At 40.6% G+C, this 11,908-nt stretch overlaps 2 protein-coding genes across 2 annotated transcripts in view; both read left to right on the forward strand.

Moving 5' to 3' along the window:
• LOC119575120 (prefoldin subunit 3-like) overlaps window positions 1–5,008 on the forward strand; it is a 6,649-nt gene extending 1,641 nt beyond the window's left edge. Inside the window, exons 2-5 of the mRNA XM_037922549.1 lie at window positions 365–492; window positions 2,296–2,461; window positions 3,573–3,685; window positions 4,014–5,008. Coding sequence (XP_037778477.1) covers window positions 365–492; window positions 2,296–2,461; window positions 3,573–3,685; window positions 4,014–4,101 — 495 coding nt within the window. The 3' untranslated portion in view covers window positions 4,102–5,008. The remainder of the gene's footprint in view (window positions 1–364; window positions 493–2,295; window positions 2,462–3,572; window positions 3,686–4,013) is intronic.
• Window positions 1–11,908, forward strand: part of LOC119575121 (S-methyl-5'-thioadenosine phosphorylase-like) — a 58,050-nt gene that overhangs the window by 9,486 nt on the left and 36,656 nt on the right. The gene's annotated exons all lie outside the window — the stretch shown is intronic.

The following is an 11,908-nucleotide window of genomic DNA, read 5'->3' on the forward strand; positions in this document are numbered from 1 at the left end:
TCAGCTCTATCTTGCTGTGCACACCAAGGTGAAGACAGTGTTTCCCGGGGGTGTTGGGGGGGCAGTTCAACCCTCCCCTCAGGCAATGCCTGAAGGGCACACCCAGTCATGACACATAGACAGACCTGTTTGAAGAGAGAAATATTTTACTTGGTTCATAACTTGTCTTCTAGAAGTTGAAGCTAATTGAAAAAGTTTTGCCTTGCAGAAGTAAATTGGATGTGAAGGAAATGTGATAGCCCTTTTAAATATGGGATTATTATTCAGTTTGATTATTTTTTTCTAATTAGTTAAAGTTTTAGCTGATATTACCTTTTATTGGAACTTAATGGGACAAAACTTTAATTTTGCTATCTACTTTCAGGAAGATGTTGATGCCTTCATGAACAAAGAAGACAATGCCAATGATGCACAGAGTGTTATCATGCGGCTGGATGAACAACTGAACAAATATAAGTTTATGGAAGCGCATTTGCAAGCGAGGCGCAAGAAGTGAGTGTGTAGGAATTATTTTTCTGTTTTCATGTTTTAGAAAGTAGAGATTTGCTATCTTTATATATGCGTATTTTTATATTTAAACTATTGAATATTTAGAGGTAAATTTGTTTTGTACTGATTAAGGAAAAAGAGTTGAAGTAAGTGATGAATTTTAAACCTTTGGATCCGTTCATTTGGTTCATTGCCCACATGTGGCCCAAAATAGGGTATTAGGCTTACTTGAGCGGCCAGTCTGATGGGTGCTTGTAGGCTGGGTGCTCATGAGTATTGGTTTGCAGTGACAAAACTATGTCTCCTCTTGGCAATGTTATTTTCTGCTTAAGTGTTTTTAGCTCTCTTACCATTTCCAGTGTCTATATTTGTCATTTGATTTGCTTTACCCAGGTGGTATATTGTTTTCCTTGCACAGACTCCATATTATCTCTAAGTAGTCCATAACTTCGTGCAATAATAATAACAATAAGTAATATTTTGTTACTATTCAAGTTTCTGTAATACAACCTTTGCCAGTAGTCATTACTTTTGTAAAAGTTTGCTGGTAGTAAGTTGTTCGTTCATTTCTAATTAGCATTTGAAAAAGTGGTGTTTCCTTGACTTATTCTCTTTTTTTATTTTAGCTGTTTAATGTAATGGGATCAATCACAGTTCAGCTTGGCAAACTTTTTATAACAACAAATTAGAGAACTATAGTACATTTTAGTCTGCTCAGTGACTACCTGTTAATGTTTTTGGTGTCATAAAGCCGCTCATCAAGAATTTGTATGTGTAGAAAATGCGGATCATAACTGATAATGGAAAGTAAACTTCTTAGAGAAATAAGTGAAATGATATTGGACAAATTATAATGTAGCATGCTGTTTCTCATTTCATCAGCTGTGTGACCCAAATGAATGATCGTTGATTGGAGGAGACAGCACAAGCTATGAACCATATTCATTTTGACAATGTAGAAAAAGTGTGAATGAGAATAAATATGTACACAATACAAGAGATGTATTTGACCGGTTTCGATTATATCTTCATTAGAAATACATGTATTTCTGACGAAGATATAATTTATCCTAACACAATAAAGTTGTGATTATTATTTTATAGTACTTAATATGCAGTTAGTAAATACAGGCTATAACAATAACAAGGTACACATAACCAAGTACTCCAGTTCTCGTAACCTCTTGAACCCAAAAATGAGATTGACTTTTCCCCCAAGAGTATTCTGACAGCTATTAATTGTAAGGAACTCTTCGTTATCATAAGTCAAAGAGAGGAAGGTTGGTTTTACTTCTGCTTATTAAAATGATATCAAGTAAATTATACAAATAATTAGGTATCAGGTTATATCAGATATCTCAAGGTATGCTCTCATTAGCTTGATGTGATATGTCATTTGCTCCCCCCCCCCATTTTCCCCCAAACAATTTTTGCATTAATATAGTGCATTTTCCTTTAAAATGATTCAGTAATAACAATGGTAAAATAATTATTGAAAAAAAAACAAATGATTGAAAATTATTTGGTAATAATTATTGAAATTTTTTTATACTGTTGTTTACTTGGCAGTTCGTGTAAAGGAGTCTAAGACAAAATAGTGCCCTGATTATCATTGTCACTTTTTATATTATACAAAACATGGCAGAGCTACATGGGTATTTTCATGGTTCAAGATGGTTAAAACATAACGATATAACTAGAAAAAACGGACAATAGGTATTGTATGGAAGTGAAAGTAAAAGTGGGGAAAATATATATAATAATAGAGAATATTGCATAAGGTTAAGTGATTTTTTTCTTTTGCAGGTTGAAATCCCAAATTCCAGATATTAAGAGTTCTCTACAAATTGTAAAAGAGATGAAGGCCAGAAAAGATACAGCTGATGCTATCGAGACTAAATTCTTACTGTCTGACCAAGTGTACATGAAGGCCAAAATTCCACCAACAGATCGAGTGTGTCTTTGGCTTGGAGTAAGTATTTTGATTATGGTTTAATCATTTGGATAATATATCATTATAGATATTTCTTTTGGCATTCAATGCAAAACAATTGATCTGATGGGTGTGCTACAATTAACGGCAAGCTTAACACAATGCTGACGGGTAACAGAAATCTCAGCTGATTTGTTGCAATGGCCAGACACTGGATGTGGGAGTCTGCAACATCAGTTGGAACTTCCTGCTCCACACACTCTAGCACGTCCCTGCACATACAGCCATATGTTATGATGCTAGTACACATGTCCCATCTGGAAGGGGTTAAACAGGAGGCATTTGCAGTCAGATATACTGGATGTCAGTAATAGCCAGTGGCTTTGTAGTGAACCAGATGCTGGGCTGAAGTCCCATCACATCAGTGTACTGTTGAGCCTGTCTTACGTTGTGCATGCTAAATGGTTGTTCGCTTGTTTGTTTCCCATACTTCTAATTTTTCCAACAAGCAACTAAATTGTGTTTAGTTTGATATGGTGCCGGGAGCTCCTGTTTTGTTTGGGTTAATGCAGCTTGTCTAACAGAGAAGCAAAACTTAAAAAGTTTTACTTACTCCACCAAACTCAACACTTGGGCTGGGCAGGTGGATTGGAATGGTGCAGCAGCAAGTCAGGTCTTGCTTTCACTATAGGCATTAACGTAAACTTTATTGTTATAAAGACAACTGTCTTCCTTTAGCAACCTATTGACAAATGTTAAGTTATTCACAAAATCATCTTTGGAGAAAATGCATATTTTGTCTGATCTCAGGTTCTTTAGAAATATATTTTGTTTGGCATTAGTTATTACAGTATCCATGTTACAACCATACAGGTACTGTGGAAATAACAATATTGAAGACTCAACTGGGCATTGTAGAGTTGTGAATGACAGTAATTAAGGGAGTTGTCAAATGCCATAGCATATACATGAGGCTGTTTGGGTGGAACTTGGGATGGATAAAATTTTTACATTATGAAGAGTATGTTAGGATTGAGAGATATGTGGCCTGTTTACCTGTTAGACTGAGGATAAAAGTTGTGTGATATTCAGACCACTTAAATCTTGGAACTCAAGACAGCTTCTAATGATATATTTTGTTTATTTACAGGCTAATGTAATGTTGGAATATGGGCTTGAAGATGCTGAGAGCCTTTTGTCAAAAAACTTGAATAATGCAACAAAGAACCTATCACAGGTAGAGCACGACCTTGACTTCCTTAGGTGAGTTTGTAATAATAATAATGATGATAATAATTATAATGATAATGATAATAATAATAATGACAATGATAATAATAATAATGATAATGATAATAATAATGGTAATGATAATGATAATGATAGTGATGATAATGATACTGATAATGATGATGATTATGATAATTAAAAAAAAGATAAATAAAATGAAAAAGAAAGAAAAGAAAACACAGAATTTATTTATTTCTATTTTTCCCCATGTGTCATATATACCTCCTATACTTACAAATATTAGAAAGCTAATAATTATTTACACCGAAATTCAATTACTGATTCTCACTATCTTCTTCAGGAATCAAGGAACAACGACGGAGGTGACAATGGCTCGAATTTACAATTGGGATGTCAAAAGGCGAAGGGCGGCAAAAGCTGCATCATAAGCATGAAAATTTCCTGTGCTAATTTTAGAAATAAAATATCTCCTAATATGTCTCTGAAATTTAGTGAAAATTACCCTAAAGAGAAAAAAAAAAGTTGCTACCATGTGAAGTTATGGACAAGTAATCAATTTGTTACTTTTAAGTGCCCTTAATTTTTGCCAAAGAAAGGTTATTTGTTTTTTGGTTGAGTTTCAACAACAAGGTCAGTGTGCTTACAGGGCAGAGAATTGATGGAGACATTGCTAGTCCTTTTCACTGAACATGTGATGAGAGAACACAGTTAACTGCACAATGTCTCTTGTACCATCAGGATGTAGCACCTTTTGGCTGGCTTACTTATACAAAAGAAAAGAAAAAAAAAAGCTTTATAGATTCCACTGCATTGCCATGTGACATATCACTAAATACCTGTTGTATACTCACTCTCCTTTTATATATTCTTTACTTCTTGTCAAAAAGGATAATCTGATGTCAAAATTAGAAAACCAATAGCAGTGTAGATCAAAATGAAATTTCTTCATTGTAACCAGATTTTTCAATATATCCTATGTTTAATATCTTTATTATACATTTGATGTGTGAAAGACGTAAAACAGCATAAGCATCTTGCCCAATTTGCTTCTAGAGAATTTGTGTAGGATTAATTGTTTTTTTCAGATCTGTCTGGTAGAAAGTGACAAGTTGGTAAAGAATGTACAATTGAAATTGAAGCCTGAGAAGCAAAGTTCTGTCATGTGTCAGATCCCAGAAGCCTCAGTCCCATAGCTCACATATTGCTACTTTATTAATATCTTGAAAGTTATTAATATCTTAACATATTGCAGCATTATTATAATGTGATCTTACGTTTTGGTTAATCATCTCTTTCTATATGTTTCTGCTTATCTGGAAATAAAAAATGAAAGTCTTGATTCTTTCCTTACAGCAACCTGCTTGCTTGTGTAGTATTTACCTTGTTAGGCAGAAAAGGGAAATATGAAAATAACTATTCATCAGTGAGTGAGTGGAACACTGAGGATTGTCAAGTAGCTTTCTGCCAGAATTGTCCCTCTTGGTATACATTTTTTTTTTTTACCCCCCCCCCATTACTTTGCTCATTGTTGTTGTGGGGTGGCTTAGGAGACAGGGACTGAGACCCAATGTAGGGGATCACCCTTTCCTTGGACTTCAACCCTTACCACAACTAATTTTGCATGATCATTTCTTCCACTTTCCTTTTCCTTCCCTTCTTCTGGCTACTCATCTTAAGCATTAACTCTTATTCACCCCTTTTTCTTTGTTTTAGCCATTGACCAATCTGGAAGAAAAAAAATTCTTACCTGTAGGCTTTACCCTCAAGCCCCACCCTATCAGTTTAACTTTGTACATGCTGCTAATGATCTCTAATGTTGAGGCACCAGAAAATTCTCAATAAATAAGTATAAAGAATTTGATGTGTGTGGAAAATTTACTACATTTTCCTAGTCCAATATTGGAGATCACCTTACCAAGGACCTCAGCCCTTGCCTTGGCTACTTATTTTTTTTTTCTCTCTCTCTCTTTCCTCCCTAATCCCATTCCTGTTATTGTAGGTGGTTGGGTCATACGAGATAGCGACTGAGGCCTAATGTTAGGGATCTCCCATATCTTGGGCCTCATCCCTTGGCTCAAACAATTTTTCATGGTCATTTCTTCTCTCCCTTTCCTTTTCCTTGTCTTATCCTCTCCCTAAAATGTAAGAGCCATGTTGAAAGGATAAAAGATTGGCTTTGGGTCAGACCTGAACAGCCTAAGAGAGCCATGGTCATGGAATTCCTACTTTTCGTGGGGATTCTAAGGGGTGAATCGTTTCTCTTCCTTACATACTCAAGGTTTACCATGGCCAATAATGATTTTGTACCTTTATGAAAAGCACTGAAGCTTGCCCTGTTATCAATTAGCCGTACGATTTTAACTTCCCGTTTCCCGACCCCTGGCTCTCGTGTAATCACAACTCTAAACACTGCTACTACTACCTGCTGGATACCTGATGTCAGCCCAATCCATCCCAAGTCGGCCAACCAGGTCATTATCCAACATTTAGAAAACCTTTCTTCTCTCCAAACATCTTGCACTCTATCTCAGCATCCAGTCTTCATTTTCTACCCCCCCCCTCCTTCCTTATTACTACTACTCGTCCTTTTTCTCCACCTCTCTGTAGTACTATCTCACTCAGAACTACTCCCCCTTCCTCCCATCCTCGTCCTTCTACTACGACCTATACAAATCGTCTGAGTACTCTGTTTAGACCTGCTAACTAGGATTGATTTTTTTGTGATTCCCCTACTCTGACAGCACCCTCTTCTTTCAACAATGCCTCCAAAACCCAAGTTGTTAGATTCCACGGCAGATTGCCCTGCCTATGACTAAGATTTGTCTGATTGTGGATCAACTTGCTCGCCTGCCTTGCTGACTAATGTCAGTATCAGTACAATGCTACACTATACCTCCTATAGCCTGCTGCAAGACTTGCTCATATATTATCTGGCCCCATTGATTTTAATCCTCCCGATTCCCTGAAACTAGGATCTTTGATCACAACTCTTAAATATTACTAATAGCCCCTCTCAACACCTATCATCTCGGTCCAGTCAAAATCATCCACCCAGGTCATTACTCACTTTCCAGGAAACATGCTTCTCCCCAACATCCTCTACTCCATCTACTACCCCCTCCTCAACACCTATAACCACCTCGGCCAGTCCAAATCACCCATCCAGGACATTACTCAACCTTCGGGAAACATTCCTCCTGCCCCCAACTTCCTCTACTTCATTTACTATCCCTCTTCCCTTATTTATCCATCTCGTCGCAGTATTACTTCACTCAACGTCACTCCATCTTCCACAAGGCCTCGTCCTTCTACTACGCCCACCTCTACAATTTTTTTTAAGTACTCTGTTTAGCCTAGTCAAATGGGGTCGACTTTTTTGTGATCTCTACAGCCCCTTAGTTAACACTATCCCCTTCCAATAGTTCCTCCAAAACAGGCAGGCAAAGTTTCCTTCCGCAGCCACCCCAGCCACAGTTACGTACGAATCCCAAGCTAGAGCAGTATCAGACCTGACTGACTTTACTGGCAAATCCACTCCTGCCCAACCTCATCCCAGTCTACGACAAAGATTTGTAAAATTGTGAAGAAGACTTACTCATCTGCCTTGTGGACTACGATACTGTATCAATACATTCCCCCAAAAGTCCATGGAAACAGAACTTGGTCATAAGTTCTCCACCAATATTGCCGGATTTATTTTCCGTACACATGACCTACTTTCATTGTCTGCCCCCCCCCCCTTATTACTACTCTTCATCCCTATTGTCCTCCTCCCCACAGTACTACCCCACTCCGCACCACCCCCTCGTCCTTCTACTGCTTCCACATTTAAAAACCTTTTGAGTTCTCTTTTTGGCCCAGCCAAGTGGGATCAATTCTTTGACCCACAGCCCCTGCCCTGCATGTGCCCAACCTGGTCATGACCGTTCAAACTGCTATGTTCAGTCACTCACGTGTACCAGTTGTGGTGGCCCCCTTAATGTATTTTATAGGAGATCGAATCTGAGGTAGCAGTTCTCAGATTTAAACTAGGCCTCACTCTACACGAGGCCAGATAGGAAGCACATCGACGAGGTTTTTCTCTATAGCTATTCCAAAACTTTTTCGCTATGTTACACTTCCCTCCCACTTTCTCCATCCTCCGATGAAATTCCTTTTCCAGCTTAAATCCCGATACACAATCTCTACTAGTTCCCCGATGCCTACCCCTCCTCACTCTACCTGTTGCACTAGACGATCTAACATTGCATCTCATCTCTTACCACATCCTCTCCTACACCTACCTTTTCCTCTGCTCCTCAGGCATCTATCCCCTCTTCTCTTCCTCACAAGAAAGCCTTTCTCAGACCTCCCCACCTAATTCTCCGACAGACTCTTGAAGACATCCAACACATGATTCAAGAGAACGCTCCGCTCCCTCATCCACTCTCCAATGTCTCTTTTCCTATTCGCTCTACATCCAAAGTATTTACCGATATCCTCCTCCTCCTTCCCTACCCCTCCCCAAAGCACTCCATCTTCTCCTCCTTGTGTACCACCATTCCCTCTTCCTTCCCCAGTGTCCTTACCATTCCCATCTGGATGCTCACAACAATGTTCTTCTCCGAATCACTCCTCTCCTGACATTCTTCCTGATACTGCACAACCTCCCTTTGCTCGTTTATCTCCTTCTCTGGATCCTTCTCCTACTTCTCCAACTACCATTACTAACTATATTACTGGTTAATAGTTTCATAATGGCTCTTTTGTAGTTTTCCTCAGTGTTAATCTTCCTTCCCCAGACACAGATTTGATCATTAGGTCGATCAGCCCACGCTGGTGACGGGCACAGAGCAGACCGAGCTGTGGTGAGTTAGTGACCTAGTGGTTGTCCAGTAAACGTCTGGCAGAAGCCTACACTCGTGCCCGCCAGCCACCCTCTAAACGTTGGTTTGTAACATGATTTTATTAGTGTTCACCTGTTCGTCAAAACTGGGCCTACGCTGTAAAAGCGGTTTTGAAAGGAAGAAAGGTTAGCTTTGTATCAGTCATGAACGGCCTCCACGAGTACGGTATGGTTAATGGTTAATGGTTAAAAGCAATAGAAATGTGCTAGACATCTAAGGTCATGTAGCACTATAGTTAATGTTAGGGAAGGGTGGTTGAGTTAGTGATTAGTTGTATAAGCTGGGCAAAGGAATTGGTGAGTGAAAGGGTTAGGGTCGGGTGTGGTAAGGAGTTAGATTAGATGAAGGATATGTATGCGTTTGAGGAAAGAGAATAGGTTGTTGAAGCAGAAAGTGTGGGATTCTGTAAGGATGTCTGATAGGTTGGGAGGTCGGTGAAGGGAGGATAGGTGGGGGAAAGCAGAGGTACGGGTTGTTTCAAAACGTGGGCACGACAATAGGATGTGTGGGATTGAAAGGGGAACATTACATAAGGAACATAAGGGTGGATCAGATTGTGACATCAGATAGGAGTGTGTTAGACGGGTGTGGCCAATGCGTAATCGGGCGAGAGCGGTCTCCCAACGTCTGTTCCGATGAAATGGAGTTGACCAGGAGGAGATTGATAGTTTTACAGAATGTAATTTATTAGTGCGGAGGCTTGACCAAAAAGATTGCCATCGATTATAGAAGAAGGTCTTAAAGTGTGGGTAATAATCCGAGGCTGGGATACGTGAGAAGCGTGGTTGGTATGATGTGGACATAGAGGCGTGGCGTGCTAGTGTATCTGCCTGTTCATTGCCGGGGATTCCAACATGGCTGGGCACCCAGCAAAATTTGATTGTTTTATGGCGTGTGGACAGGTAGAACAACCAGTTCTGGATCTTACAAACAAGGGGGTTGGTGGTGTGTATTGACTTTATGAGAGTTAATGAGTTACGGGAGTCAGTAAAAATTGTAAAAGAGGAAGAGGAGAGTGAGTATATGTGTTTTAGAGCAAAAAGGAGTGCATACAGTCCTGTAGTAAGGACACTGGATTCAGGAGGAAGGGAGTATTTGAAAGTACGAGTTGGGAAGATTACTGCAAAACCAGCACCGGAGGTGGATTTGGAGCCATCAGTATATACGTGAATACTAGAGGAATGAGTGGAGACATGGTCAAGGAAATGTGTGAGAAGGACAGTAGGAGGGATATTTGATTTTGGTGGGTCGGGGAAAACAGAAGAGCAAATATGGGGGTGAGGTATAAGCCATGGAGGGACGGAATGGACAGAGAACGGGAGAGGTTGGAGATGGGGGAAAGGGGAATGGGAGAGGAGGGTATCCATGCGAGTGGAGAAAGGAGTAGGTAATCGTGGAGATGAAGCTAAGGTAAGAAGTAGGGGTTGTGGGATAGTTAGTTTAGTGAGGGAAAATTGGTGGAATCGAACATAGCATCGGAGAGAGAGAAGGGCACGACGTCGAGATAGAGATGGTATGCCTGATTCAGTGTACAGGCTCTCAACTGGAGAGGAGCGGAAGGCGCCTAGTGCTAAGCGAAGACCACAGTGATGGATTGTATCAAGATGGGCAAGGAGAGAAGTTGAGGCAGAGGAGTAGATATGGCATCCATAATCAAGAGTGGAGAGGATCAAAGTAACATGAAGATGAAGGAGAGTTTTGCGATCTGAGCCCCATGATATATGGGAGAGAGTTTTAAGATTCGAAGACGGCGGAGAGCTTTTTCTTTAATGTGTAGAATATGGTCTCGCCAGGATAGTTTGGAGTCAAAAATGACACCTAGGAATTTGCCAGAGGAACGGCATTGGAGTGGAGTGCCATATAAGAAGAGTGGGGGTAGGGGACCTACACGTGAGCGAGAGAAAAGAATGGAGAAAGATTTAGAGGTAGAGAAGCGGAAGCCATGGTTTGTGGCCCAGGAAGATACTGATGAGATTGCAGATTGAAGAAATTGGTAGAGATTTGGTATGGATGTGCCAGAGGCATAGATTGTTAAATCATCAACATATAGTGATGACCGGGCTCCTGGTGGTAAAATTGAGACAATATCATTAACAGCAAGAAGGAATAAAGTGGTACTGAGCACTGCCTTGTGGGACACCTTCGATTTGGGGAAAGAAAGATGATGTGGCAGAGGCGATTTTGACCTGGAAAGTGCGTTGGGAGAGGAAGGGCTTTATGAAGACACCCATGTTTCCACGTATGCCTAGAGAGGACAATTGTTGGAGAATATGGTATCGCCATGTCGCATCATATACTTTTTCTAGATCAAAAAAAATAGCTAGTACGGATTCATGGCGTGCAAATGCAGATGTAATATATGTCTCAAAATGAGCAAGGGGGTCAGCTGTGCTTCTGGCACGGCGAAAACCGAATTGGGAAGGAGAGAGAAGATTGTGAGATTCAAGATACCACATTAAGCAGAAGTTCACCATTCGCTCTAATAGTTTGCACAAGCAGCTAGTTAGTGCGATGGGACGATAATCTTGAGGAAGGGTACCCGATTTATTGGGTTTCAGGAAGGGAAGGATAAGAGCTTCTCGCCAATTAGAAGGGAAATTTCCTGATGTCCATATGTGGTTGTAAATTTTTAATAGGAAGGATAAGGAGGAAGATGGGAGTTGCCGGAGCATACGGTAGTGAATACCGTCAGGGCCTTCATGAGTGTTACGACACGATTGTAGGGCAGTAATGAGTTCAGAGGAAGAAAATGGGGCATTAAGGTTGCCGCACACTTGTTCAGACCGGAACCGCCGCCGAACCTTCCGACGCCTCAGATCAGATCAGAACCGACGCGCTATGCGCACACCAAAGCAGACGCTTCAGACCGGAACCGAAGTGAATACTGGCTAGTGTAAGTTTTTCGTCAATATTGTCTGCCATAGTGAACTAATTCTTCAATATCACAAGCAGCACACGTTCACTCTGTGCAGTCGATGAACACACTAATCACCAAACTCATGAGCCTCTCCCGCCACCGCTACACACCTCCCTTCTGCGCATGCGCAGCCTCTCCGAACCATCAGAACTATCAGAAAAAATATCTTTCAAAGAATTCTGCTTCGGTTCGGATGTGATCTGACGCGTCGGTTCCGGTCTGATCTGAAGAGGTGTGCGCAGTCAGGTAGAAAAGCGTGTATTCGATTTCCTTCAGACATTTCTGTTCTGTTCTGACGCGTCGGTTCCGGTCTGATCTGAACAAGTGTGCGGCAACCTTTATAGGACTCATCAGAGGATGGGGTGAAGGTAATGGGGGTACGTTCTCTGGTGGTCTTAATAGAGAAAGTGTGAGAAAGGGAGAACATACGTG

The sequence above is a fragment of the Penaeus monodon genome, chromosome 7, assembly GCF_015228065.2.
Source record: "Penaeus monodon isolate SGIC_2016 chromosome 7, NSTDA_Pmon_1, whole genome shotgun sequence".
Taxonomy (NCBI): Eukaryota; Metazoa; Arthropoda; class Malacostraca; order Decapoda; family Penaeidae; genus Penaeus; species Penaeus monodon.